Consider the following 13,844-nt stretch of genomic DNA (forward strand, 5'->3'; position numbering starts at 1 on the left):
ACCCTTTTAAAATCAAAATAAATAAAACAGGACACGATTATTAGTTATTAGTTATTCCACCTGCAATTTATTTTTCTCATTCACTTTCATTGGAAATTTCAGCTTTTTAAACTTTTAACCCCTTCATCCCCAGTCCTTCTTCAACTGATTTTGATTTCAACCTTTAACATGTTCCGCTACGACCTTCAACTTTTCCCAACTTTTTCCATCCATTTCACATTTTTTTATACCTTTTCAACCCCTTTGAACTTTTTAAAACTTTTTTCAACCCAGTTTTACTTTTAACCTTTTTCAACCCGTTTCAGCTTTTTAAAACCTTTTTTTAACCTTAATGTCTAATGTTAAGCTAATGCTAAGTCATTGCTTAGCTAATCCTAGCTTAATGCTATTGGCTATTGCTAGATTAATGGTAATGATAAATTAGTGTGAATGCTAAAGGCAATGCTAATGCTAGAGTAATACTAATGCTAAGTTAGTGCTAATAATGAAGTTAATGCTAATTCTAATGTTGATGCTAATGCAGTGCGACGTGGAGCAGCACCTGCATCCTCACTTGCATTTTCATCAGGAAATGCAAATATTCTAGTTTAAATTCAAGATATCAAGATTTATATTGTATATCGCCATTTTGAGAAGAAATATTGAAATATGAGTTTTGGTTCATATTGCCGAGCAATTTACTCCAAAATGAATCATAATATTCACAACAAAACACACATACCATTCATAATTCCCAGGATCAGACGTCTGTTCCTATCTTTATTATGACTGTATTAGTTCGACGACCTCAGTTTTGTTCACACCGAGGTCGTTGAACTAATACAGTCACTTCTCATTACCTGCACAACAGGTGAGGTCAGCTTAGCATTCCTCTCTACAGAGTAATCATAAAAATTGCCCTTTGACACATTTTATCATTTTAAAAGATTTCCATTTCCTAAATTTATATTCTACTATTTATTTTACTATTTTTTTTTCTTGATTTATTCTAAATCTGAGTCCTAAATCTTCAGTATTACAGAATTGTGACTCAGGTTTTACCATGCTTGTGCCTTTTAGCCACTACTTTTAACACTTGTCTTTATTTACTATAGGGTTCCCGAGGATCCTTAAAAAGTCTTAAAAGGCATTAGGTTATTGAATCTAAAAACAAGGCCTTCATTTTCATTCAAATATCTTAAATCAATGTTTCAAAAGTCTTAAACTTTAACACATAAGTATGATTTGATGATTGTAATGAGTGTTGCATTTCAAAATTAATGGTCAAATTATTTTAGTTTTTTTTTATTAATGTATATACAACATGGGAAAATGTAAATTTAACAAAAATTGCTTCTCCAACAATTTTTTTTCCCGAATGATTTTTATTTTTGGTATTTTTGTTGTGTTATAGATTTTGGCTATTTTTCTATTCATCTTGTGTTTTTGGAGTGATTTTGATTTTTTTTTTTTTTTTTTTTTTTTTTTGGCTTTTTCTGTGTATTTTACTGTCATTTTGTGTATTTTTGTGTGTTAACTTTTGGAGGCCGCCAGTTGCACATCTGCACTAGACACTAGAAAAAAAAACCTAACCCAATGTAATTGATGTGGAGATTTTTTCCCCCAATTATGTTTACTGTGAAGTTAGTCTTTAATTTAAATTCAAATAGCAATAAAAAGTCTTGAATTTAACTTGACTAAAACTGAAGGAACCCTATATTACTATTTACCGAGTCCCCACGATCATGAAATTCCTGGAAAAGTTATGGAATTTGAAAAAAACTATTTTCCAGTCTTGAAAAGTCATGGGATATTTGAACTGTTTTGGAAATAAAGCACATTTTATTTTAATGTTTAAAATATGTTAAACCCCAAAGATGTTAAGCGTCATCTCAAAGTGAAAGTCATGCATACTTCACGTGGCGTACGCAAAAAAACCAGGAAATGCATACGCAAAAACGAAAAAAAACCTTAGCGCTTCAAAACTAAGCCATGAAAATTCAGTAAAATATTTTGGAAAACTTTTTAAAAATCATTGTGAAAAAATTGTGGGAGCCTTGTATATATGACCACATATATTTTTTTTTTTTACAGTATTTTGATATTTCTGCTGTATGATGATTAAGTGCTGCCAACAATATTTTGTTGTATTGTTTTCAGTGCAATTACAATAAAGCTTCAATGTCTATATCTATTATTTATCTTTATACGATCTAATGAAAGTAAGACGTAAAATATTTGCTCCTATCTGCAGAGTCAAGGTCAGTCCTTTTATATATACGTATATATATATATATTTACTAGAAAGGAATGAACACACCCTGTCAAAGTTCACCTTTCCCAACGCTCTCACCAGGTCTAACCATAGGAACTAAAACTCTGACCTTGGTTTTTCTTTTCTTCTCATCACTGGTAATGAATAAGTGACTGTCATTATATGTCCTCATAAACTGGTACGACTATATCTGACGCTGAGTCGTCACTCCTTTAATGTCACAAGAGGTATAAAGTACACGCGCTGCTGACTGAACTCTGACACAAGTGTTTGGCTGAGGATCCGTCACCATGGAAGAAGAAACCCTCAACAGCACCATTGATCCATCCTGTTTACAGGAGCCTCCTCTGGCCATTGAGATGATCAGACGTAAGTCAGACTCATTACTAGAGTTTGTTTCTCATTCAGTTGGAGCTAAAAGTAGCAGTTTATGCAGATAATCTCCCAGATTACATCAGAATTGTGTAAAAATGACCTAATTCAGTGGTGCGCTTCCATACAGTATGTAAGGCACCTTCAATATCCAAGAAATGATTGTAAAGGTGGGATGATATACAGTATAACGTGCCAGAAATATTGCAAAATTCAAATGTTACAAAATGCAAAGTCGAAGATACAAGGGGTATAGCGCACTTTAAATATAGAAAATAGGTCTTATTATATTGTGTATTTCATTTTATTTATATTTGCTTGAGTTGAACAGGTCATATGTTAGTCCAGTGGTTTCAAAGCTTTTTCTGCTGCGCCCCCCTTTGAAGGCGCCCCCATCACGACAAAATAAACAAAATTTTAGAAGACAGGACTGTTCTTCCAACATTTGCCATTATGTTGCTTTTAAAAAATGGCCCCAATCGTGGAGTTTTATTGAGCTTGTAAATTTCAAGGAACTGAGATCTTTGTTCATCTGAATTATTTGGCCATTTTCCTGATTGTGACCTAATTTGTCTCCTTTCTCATTGTTTTTCTCCAGATCTGGACGTATTTGGATGGTGCCTGTACTCGCTTCTCACCGTCATGTCCTGCGTCTCCCTCCTGCTGTACCTGGAACAGTGTGTTTACATGTACAAAAAGGTGTCGTACCCTAAGAGGACCACCATCGTTTGGATAAATGGTGCCGCGCCTGTAAGCACAGCTCGTCTTTCTATGATCCATCCATTTGCATAGAAAATATAGGAAAATTTGTGTTCTTGTTCAAAGCTATGAAGCTAAAAGTTGTACAGTTAGCATGTTTTTCTCTATTCCAGGTTATTGCCACCATGGCGTGTTTTGGGATGTGGATTCCGAGGGCTGTCATGATCACAGATATGACGTCTAACTGGTGCGTGTCTAAATTTTTGGTATCTGTGATTAGGGTGATTTGGTGCAAATTATCAATATTCACATCATTTGACAAGTTATTTATTTATTCATACTTTAGGATTATTAAAAATTCAAATGCTGAGGGAGAACATGCAAACTCCACACAGAATAGAATATAAAGGCCAACTTGGATCCATCAAATTCTAGTTGGAGCTTAAAAACACATCTAAGATTATATGTTTCTCTGCCTTTTTATCTTATTTTGAAGAGAAACTCTTTTCCCTTTTTATTCCCTCTTATTTGTTCTACATTTGTTGTCTTGCACTTGCATTGTAACATGTGGAAAATGATGAGACTTTGCCAAGTAATAATCTTAGCCATGACTTTACATTTTCCTGACATGTCGCACTGCTCTCACTAAACTTGAAAGACGCTCATTAAACAGCTGAACTCTTCTTCCAGTTTGCCGAGTCTTACCTTGGCTGTTTAATTAAGATCATCTCAAGGGTTTTTCCTAATCCTGGAATCTGTGGAGCGACCACCAACGCTGAATGTTGAGTAAACAGCACAAATACCAAGAGAAGCTGGAAGCTTTAAAAAGATTCTCCAGAGGATCACTGTTTAACCCTTTGACAAATCATTACACACAGAAACACACAGAGGGACCAAAGCTCACGTTTCTGTTTGACGTTTGTGAATTAAAATCTAATAACTGAAGAAAGTGTTTCTGCAGAAACTTTTTTTTTCCTTTTTCTAGTAAGTTTTTCAAGTTAATGTGATAATGATGACCAATCTGAGCATTAATATATGAAAGAACAACAAATTTTGTGTATTTTTGTTGTCTTCTTGTTTGTTTAATTATTTTTGTCAATATTTTGTGTTTTTGGAGTAATTTGTGTGTTTTTGTTGTCCTTTTGGAAAATTTTCAGTATTCTTGTGGTCATCTTTTGTGTTTTTGGAGTCAATGTGTATTTTGTTTTCCTGTTGTGTGTGTTTCTGTAATTATGTTAAAATGTGTGTCAGTGAGTGAATTTTTGTGTTTTTGTTGTCATTTATGTACACTTTTGCTGCAGTTTTGTATATTTTTGTGTATTTTTGTCACTGTTTCTGCGTTCTGTAAGTCATTTTGTGTATTTCAGTTGTCTTTTTGTGTAATGTTGTGGTAGTTTTGTATATTTTTTGTAAATTCTGTATGTTTTTACAGTCATTTGATGTTTTTATGCTGTTGCTTTTTGTGTTTCTTTCTAATCGTGCATGTTTTCTTTTGGGGCTGCTCAAAACGACTCCAAAAACATACAAAAAAGCCAACAAAAACACACAAAAGGATCCCAAAACACACAAGTCAATCAAAATACGCTAAAATAGCATGCAGAAAACTTTACAGAACAACAAAACAAAGCATTTCTGTATATTTAGTTTCAGTTATTAGTGTATATTTGTTGTATTTTTGTGTTTTATGGAGTCATGTATGTACGCTTTTGTTGCCTTTTTGTACATTTTTTGTAAATTTGGTATGTTTTTAAAGTCATTTTGTGTATTTTTGCTGTTGCTTTTTCTGTTTCTTTCTAATTTTGCGTGTTTACTTTTGGGGCTGCTCAAAATGACATAAACATTCAAAATGACTATAAACACACAAAACGATTTCAAAAACACGCAAAACAACAAAAATATACTAAAATGACAGGAAAACTTACAAAAAACCAAAGCATTACTGCATATTTAGTTTTCTTGTTGGGTGTTTTTCTGTAATTATGTTGAAATGTGTGTTATGAGTCAATTATGAGTGTATTTTTCTTATAATTTTGTGTTTTTTGGAGTAATTTATGTACACTTTTGTTGCCGTCTTGTATCTTTTTGTATATTTTTGTTCTTGCTGGTTGTATTTCTTTCTAATTGTGCGTGTTTACTTTTGGGGCTGCACAAAATGACTCCAAAAACACACAAAAACACGCAAAACAACAAAAATACATTAAAATTACTAAAGTCCTTACAAAATAACAAAAACTGTGACTCATTAAGTTTGTAATTCTTACATAAAAACAGACGATCAATAACATTAAAATAGCACTAACTCACTTAAACACACACACAATATCTGTCGCTACACAACATGTCAACACATCTATTGTGTTTACAGTTATTTTGCAGTTGTTGTTTACAAAGTGCTGATCCTGATGATCGAGGAGCTGGGAGGAAGCTCCGCCTTCCTGAAACGATTTGAAGGCGAAACTTTCCGTATCAACACGGGGCCGTGTTGCTGCTGCTGCTGCTGTTTACCTCACGTACCCGTGTCAAGGTGCGCATACTTCACATCATTTTACAAACACACTCTGATATTAATCTTTGTTCTTGACTCGGGTCCTGGAGGGCTACGGTTCTGTTGGAAAAAATTTACACCGATACTGCTCACTACTTTAATGGTAGCTTAAATGAGCAAAATGTGACAAACAGTGAAAAACGGCAAAAATGTGTAACAAAAAGAGAAAAAATGTAGGAAAAAAAATTAAAGGGTATTTGTTGAAAAGAAAAGGTATTTATTTGGCAAAAGGGAGCCTATTTGGATGAAAAGTGGCCAAAAAAAAAAAAAAAAAAGTTAAAGAAAGGAAAAAAAAATGGACACGTATCAAAAAGAATTTGCAAGAATCGAGAAAAAATTGGAAAAACAAAATCTAAGATGTTGAAAAGGGGCATAAATGGGACAAAGGAAATTTCAAAATGGGCAAAAAAAGGGTCAAAAGGGGTTAAAAAGGTCTAGCCTTGTTTCTGTCAGTACACCCCTAGATTTAAATGAGTTTTGAATGGTAAAATGAACCTGAAGAGAAGTGACAGGTAGTGGGAAAAGTGGACCTGAAACATATTTAATTTGAATGATTATTAACCACGTATATGTCACAAGGTTTGTGTTTAAACTGTAACAGTTTTTATAGAATTTTCAATTACAGTCAATTGTCTTAACTCAGTTACAATCCAATTACAATTACAACAGCAACAGATTTTTCCAATTACAATTACAACTAGAATTTTTGCATTTCCTGAAGAAAATGCAAGCGAGGATGCAGGTGCTAGCCTGCTTCACACTGTATTAGCATTAGCATTAGCATTATCATTAACCTAGTATTAACATTAGCCTAGCATTAACATTAGCCTAATGTTAGCATTAGCTTAACGTTAGCATTGGCCTAGTAATAGCATTAGATTAGCATTAACATTAGCTTAACATATATGAACAATAACCTAGCTTTAGCATTACCCTAACATTAGCATTAGCCTAACGTTAACGTTAGCATTGGCCTAGTAATAGCATTAGCCTAGCATTAACATTAACCTAACATAAACAATAACCTAGCTTTAGCAATACCCTAACATTAGCATTAGCCTAGCCTTAGCCTAACGTTAGCTCTAGCCTAGCATCATCTTTCGCCTAGCATTAGCACTAACTTAGCACTAGCCTAGCAATAGTATTAACCTAGCAATAGCTGAATATTAGCAAAAAGGTTGAAATAAGTTGAAAAAGTTGTACATCATAGTTGTAATTAATTATCAATTATACATTTACAATTGTAATTGACCCCAACCCTAGTGTCCACTGGTCTGGACAGAAAATGCCAGGGCTGAGTTTGTTTATTCCCAAGGGGTAATTAGAAAAGCAATCATCGGCATATTAAAAAATAAAATAAAAACAAAAATAAAACGATAAAAACAGCTCTAATAATAATAACAAAACCCAAGCAGAAAACTAGGAGGTTTTAAGGTAAAATGAATAACAAGGTGCAAATGTTTATGTATAAGTTAAAAATATTAAAACAATAATAATAAATACAAATATAATAAAAAGTATATATACATATGTAAACAGATTTGTCCCAGTCCACCCCTGGTCTAAACGTATATATTCCATATTGTGTCGTTTAGACGCCTGCTGGTCATCCTAAAGATCGGAGCTCTGCAGTACGCCATCCTGAAAACGGTGCTCTCAGTCGTCTCCGTCGTGCTGTGGACAAACGGGAACTTTGATCTCTCTGATGTGAGCGTTTCAGATATTTAATGATTGTGTGACTAATAACGTACAAAATGAATGTGAAATATTTGCTTACCATCTGTGTTTTAGCTGGAGATCACAGGTACAGCCATCTGGATTAATCCGTTCATTGGGATTCTCACCATCACCTCCCTTTGGCCCGTGGGCATCGTCTTCATGAACACCAACAGGTTTCTGCGCAGCCTCAGTATTGTGCCCAAGTACGCCATGTACCAAGTGAGTCAAGATATATTAGTCCGTCCTACAGGAATAAACCTTAAAATAAAAAAACCTACTACTCAGACGTCCTCCTTTTGATAAATGGGTCAATGACGCATAAGGCTGATCTTTAACTGGTCCATTCAGTTTTCTTGGGCCCCGCCCACAATCATAATCTTGGCACCGCTAATGATTTCAAATGTTTTAGTAGTTTGTCTGTGTCATTGACTTCCTGTTTGTTTCCAGCTAGTACTTGTATTGAGTCAGCTTCAGACGTCAATAATTAACATCCTGGCCTTGGATGGGACCATCGAATGTTCTCCTCCCCTCTCGTCTATCGCTCGAGGATCCAGTAAGAAACTTCTTTCATCTGCTACTGTTGAACTGAAAGCTGAAATGGTCCAATTAGTTTGTTTTTCTCCTGTTTTAAAGAACTTAATACAAGCTAAACTGTTATAGTTAGTAGGTATAATATTCAAAACGTGAAAATATCAAATAATAATTAAAAGCAACTGAGAAGAAATAGCTGTCGCTGGTGTTACGAGTTGTAGAAACCATTATTTTGAAAAACTGCTATAGTAATGTGAGGATTTTAGATGTGTCACTGGTGGAGTTATAGAGTTTATAGTAAAGACAATAAGTGATCAAATTGATGAAGTGATTGATTTGCTGATGTATTTATTTTTTTATAATAGATATTTTGTAAAATATACAAAAACTTTACAAAATGTCACAACGTTATGGTAACATTTACAAACTAAACAGAACAAAACGCTAAAATAATCCAGAGGTCACTCGGACAGACAATTTTTACATTGTTTTTAACTCATTTAGAGAATGTGGAAAATGTTGGCTTTGTTTAAAAAAAATAAAAAATAAAAAATCTACTCTTTTGCCCAAATTAATCTGTACAATTTTTTTTTTTAAACTTTAAAATCAGACTTAATCTGATGAAAGTCAAGAGAGAAAATCAAAATCCAAAACATGTTTATGTGCATACTATGAATATCATAAAAGGAATAGTTACTCAAATCATTTAGTGTTATAAATCATTACATGGATATATATTATTTAACATTTTAAAATGCATCTCATTAGCCTTTGGAGTATGGAATCACAGGAGTGCCAAAATTAAAAGGAAATATGAAGAGAATCAATAAAAAAAAAAAAATAACAGGGTCATTGATTTGGCATTGCTTTTACAGACAGCTTGAGTCATGAAGTAAAAACAAATGGAAAAGACAAAGACAAAACAGAAAAAGCAAAATGGAAAAAGAATATAACTACATTTGTATATTTTTCCATTATTGATTCTCTTTACATTTCCACATTTTTATTATTGATTCTCTTCATATTTCTACGTGCATTTCCTTTTAATTTTAACACTCCTGTGATTCTATAATGGAACTTTGAGCAAACATCTATTTATCTTCGACAGAATTAGGTGAAATATATATACAATATATATATATATTTTTTTTAATAGTTTCTTTCAAAGGCAGTTCATTTTTTTTTTACGTGTTAGTTGTATTTATTGTATTTATTTAAAAGTTAACGAGCTACAGTTTTCATAGAATGAGCCAGGAGTGTATTTGTTATTTAATGGTTATTTATCTGTGTCTTCCAGTGCTGAGTCAGCAGATTATGATTGTGGAGATGTTCGTCATCACGCTGGTCACTCGCTTTTACTACCGACGCACGTACGACGCACTTCCCACTGAGGTTCATGACATCAGCGACAAAATGAACCAAGTGGCTCTGGTGGAACACGACGTGTAAAGACTGTCGTCATTAGGAATTGTTTTTATATTCATGTTTGTCTCAGAATCTAATGTTGCACCACTTTCTTTTTTCTGTTTTAACCTCCATTTTTATGTACTTTACACCAAGTTTACTTTGATATTTAGTTATTGTATTGTGTGACATGGAATTACCATAGAAAAACAGTGAAATTCTCAGGCAGTTTAATATATTATTGAGTATATAAATATATATATATATATATATATATATATATAAAATTCTAACTAAAAAAAACAGATACAGAAAGTTTTTTCTGTGATTCAGTATAATACTTTTAAAAAGTGTCGTGTCTGAAAGACATTGGTTCACCTGTAAACATCAAAGGTTTTGTAATTGCATGCAATTTATTTATTGAGGAAACTGAACTATCTCACTAAAATCAAAAGAAAAAAAACTTTTTTATGGTGTCTTAGGGAAGCTACTGTTAAACTGTTTATTGCACACTATAATTTCACAATTTACAATCACAGTTTGCCCAACGTTTTGTCCGACTGGTGACGTAATAATAGGCTTGTTGCGGTGAGAGTGCTCAAACGGGAGACGTGGCGCTTTTATTGTGAAAAAAAAAATTCAGTCTGTGGAGTTAATTCTCTGAGATTATTAGATTATTCCCTTTATTTGTTCACAATTACCTAGATGTAATGTTTTAAGTGTGTTAGAGCATGTGCCTCTCCACAGAACTTTTGATTTGGATCACTTTTTTTTTTTTAAATTGTGATTTTTTTTTTTTTTTTTTTGCATGAAAATCAAACTGTGGAGTCTTTTTAAAGGATTTAAAGAAACTATATACAACAATAAAATATTCATAAATTAAGATGCTCATTTTACGATTAATATATGTAATTTTAGTTACTTTCACAAAAAGAGATTTTTTTTTTTAATTCAGTGGAAACCAAAGGCCTACTGTTCAAAATGGTTCATATTTTCTAATGAAATGATTACTTTTTACATTAAATAGTATTTCTCTATCATAAAAAGTGAGTGTAAAAATATGCAATTTCAAAATGTATGTATATTGATGATAGCTACTACAAGATGACTATTGTTTGTAATTAACGCTATAGAAATAAAACAGTATAAATATGGGTGTAAAAGATGTTCCCTGACCGGGAATCGAACCCCAGGTGCGGCGGGGAGTTCAAACTGTCGAGTCTTAACAAAGCAAAGCAAAAAATGTAGCAATAAAATGTTCATAATTTTTTCTGCTTTGGTTTTTAAAATGTAATTTAGTTACTTTCACAAAATTAAGTATACATATATTTTTTTCTTCAAACGTTTCTTTATTCTTTAAAGTAAATTACTAACAAGCCTTTTCACACTCTGGACGTGTGCATGCGCGACCGGCGGGGGTCATAGGTCAAGAGGGATATAAATGTCAACATGACGCTGTTTGTTTTCAGCAACATTTTTATCCAATAAAAGTCGACCTAACTTATCTGACATTCAATATATTGCAAGTGAAACACTTAGACTGCAGTCGCTCACTTAAACCGGCTTTAAACGAACACGTTTCAATGACTATTAGCGCTTTTAATGGACGAGGAGTCGCAAAAAAATAAAAAATAAAATGAAAAAATGGGCAGCGTAATCTTTTACCCTGCTCTGTTGTAACAATACAACAGTATGTTTGTTTCCAACATCAGAATCAGAATAGTTTTATTGCCAAGTAGAATTTCAAATAATACAAGGAAAGTGACTTGGTCTAAGCTTAATGTGTTCATGACTAACAATTGATCCATATCACAGACATGTACTGTACATGCTATAAACTATAGTTCATATACATGTACTGTACATGTATATAAACTATAGTTTAGATACATGTACTGTACATGTATATAAACTATAGTTCATATACATGTACTGTACATGTATATAAACTATAGTTCATATACATGTACCAGGCAGGTATTACAGTATGAGTTCTCACTTTGGTTAAGTACATTTATGAGCTTCAACAATTATCAGGTCCATATGATTACTTTTTATTAAGCTATTAAAATATTTAAATTTGCAAATTTGAAAGAAGTGCACGATGGTCAGGTCATTTCATTTGCGAATTTTTTTTTGCGTGGTCTAGCTCCTATTTTTCTGTGTGTGTGTAATTATCATCATTATTAGTGTTTTTTTGTTATTTTTTAAAATACACCACTCTTTGCCATTTATACTGTACTTATATTATACTTTATAAAGACCCCACAGTATTTTCTGATTTTGTGACCCAGCACGATCAGCAAATTGATGTTGACAAAATGTGACTATAACCTGGGTCACTGTTGAAACATCAGGAAAAACAGAAATTTTCAGCTCGTGTGCAGCATTAGCTTTAGCAGCATTAGCTTTAGCAGCAAACTCTGTCTTTCTGCTGAGGAAACTGATGCCAAGTTTGTGCATAACATCTTTTAAGGAATCAACATTCCTGTGGCAAAAATAATCTAAATCTCTGCCAGATTCGCTTCCCGTCAGCCATATATTATTCCTCTTGACCTTTGACCTAATGTGAAAGAACTGAATCAGAGCGAAAGTGTGAAAAGGCTTCTTACAGTAAACAGTTAAGACTCATTTGTGGAAGAAGAAAATATATTATTAATCTATTAAGCAGCAGAAAAAAGACTGGTATTGGTATTTGTGCTTTATGTTCTTTCCAGGTTTTCTCCAGGATGAAAGGTGGGTATGAAGACAAAGATTTATAGAAAGTTTTTATATAGTATGTAAAAATTTAATCTTTGGTAATTATGGTATTTTTAATTTAGGTGTAAAAAGTGTTCGTTGTTCGAGCCCGGGCTGTGGCAGCGAGAACGCCGAATACTAACCACGAAACAACCACGGAAAACTACCAGAATTTGATCACTTTCCAATAAAAGCAGTAAGGCACAAAAAATGACAAAAAACTAAAATCACCCAAATTCAAAAGTAAGGCTATAACAAGGCATTTTTTTTGAAAAATTAAAAAAAAAAAAAAAATTGAGTTAGGACCATCAATAGACCCTAAAAACTACTGCAAATATAATGCACATACTTAAATGGGGCTAAGAAAGCAGTAAGGCTATAACAAGGCATTTTTTTTGAAAATTTAAAAAAAAAAAAAAATTGACTTAGGACCATCATTAGACCCTAAAAACTACTGCAAATATAATGCACATACTTAAACAGGGCTAAGAAAGCAGTAAGGCACAAAAAATGACAAAAAACTAAAATCACCCAAAATAAAAATTTCAAAAATTAAAAAAAAAAAAAAAATTGAGTTAGGACCATCAATAGACCCTAAAAACTACTGCAAATATAATGCACATACTTAAATGGGGCTAAGAAAGCACTAAGGCACAAAAAATGACAAAAAACTAAAATCACCCAAAATAAAAAGTAAGGCTATAACAAGGCATTTTTTTTGAAAATTTCAAAAAAAAAAAAAAAAAAAATTGAGTTAGGACCATCAATAGACCCTAAAGACTACTGCAAATATAATGCACATACTTAAATGGGGCTAAGAAAGCAGTAAGGCACAAAAAATGACAAAAAACGAAAATCACCCAAAATAAAAAGTAAGGCTATAACAAGGCATTTTTTTTGAAAATTTCAAAAAAAAAAAAAAATTGAGTTAGGACCATCAATAGACCCTAAAAACTACTGCAAATATAATGCACATACTTAAATGGGGCTAAGAAAGCAGTAAGGCACAAAAAATGACAAAAAACGAAAATCACCCAAAATAAAAAGTAAGGCTATAACAAGGCATTTTTTTTGAAAATTTCAAAAAAAAAAAAAATTGAGTTAGGACCATCAATAGACCCTAAAGACTACTGCAAATATAATGCACATACTTAAATGGGGCAAACGAAGCTGTAAGGCACAAAAAATGACAAAAAACTAAAATCACCCAAAATAAAAACTAAGGCTATAACAAGGCATTTTTTTTGAAAAATTAAAAAAAAAAAAAAAATTGAGTTAGGACCATCAATAGACCCTAAAAACTACTGCAAATATAATGCACATACTTAAATGGGGCTAAGAAAGCAGTAAGGCACAAAAAATGAAAAAAAACTAAAATCACCCAAAATAAAAAGTAAGGCTATAACAAGGCATTTTTTTTGAAAATTAAAAAAAAAAAAAAATTGAGTTAGGACCATCAATAGACCCTAAAGACTACTGCAAATATAATGCACATACTTAAATGGGGCTAAGAAAGCAGTAAGGCACAAAAAATGACAAAAAACTAAAATCACCCAAAATAAAAAGTAAGGCTATAACAAG

General features: G+C 32.5%; 1 protein-coding gene across 1 annotated transcript; it reads left to right on the forward strand.

Annotated features, from left to right (window-relative positions):
* The first annotated feature begins 1,522 nt into the window (after positions 1 to 1,522).
* LOC114475740 (organic solute transporter subunit alpha-like) lies at positions 1,523 to 10,278 on the forward strand. The gene is made up of 8 exons (XM_028466814.1): positions 1,523 to 2,623; positions 3,225 to 3,376; positions 3,499 to 3,572; positions 5,691 to 5,849; positions 7,466 to 7,577; positions 7,662 to 7,808; positions 8,037 to 8,142; positions 9,418 to 10,278. The coding sequence occupies exons 1-8, from the start codon at positions 2,545 to 2,547 to the stop codon at positions 9,567 to 9,569; spliced, it is 981 nt and encodes a 326-aa protein (XP_028322615.1). The 5' UTR covers positions 1,523 to 2,544; the 3' UTR covers positions 9,570 to 10,278.
* The last annotated feature ends 3,566 nt before the right edge of the window (positions 10,279 to 13,844 follow it).

The sequence above is a fragment of the Gouania willdenowi genome, chromosome 14 (assembly GCF_900634775.1).
Source record: "Gouania willdenowi chromosome 14, fGouWil2.1, whole genome shotgun sequence".
Classification (NCBI taxonomy): Eukaryota; Metazoa; Chordata; class Actinopteri; order Blenniiformes; family Gobiesocidae; genus Gouania; species Gouania willdenowi.

Coding starts and splice junctions, on each gene's coding strand:
- LOC114475740 (XM_028466814.1), top strand. CDS start 2,545: ATGGAAGAAGAAACCCTCAACAGCACCATTGATCCATCCTGTTTACAG. Junction 2,624..3,224: donor GGCCATTGAGATGATCAGAC/GTAAGTCAGACT, acceptor GTTTTTCTCCAG/ATCTGGACGTATTTGGATGG. Junction 7,578..7,661: donor GGAACTTTGATCTCTCTGAT/GTGAGCGTTTCA, acceptor TCTGTGTTTTAG/CTGGAGATCACAGGTACAGC.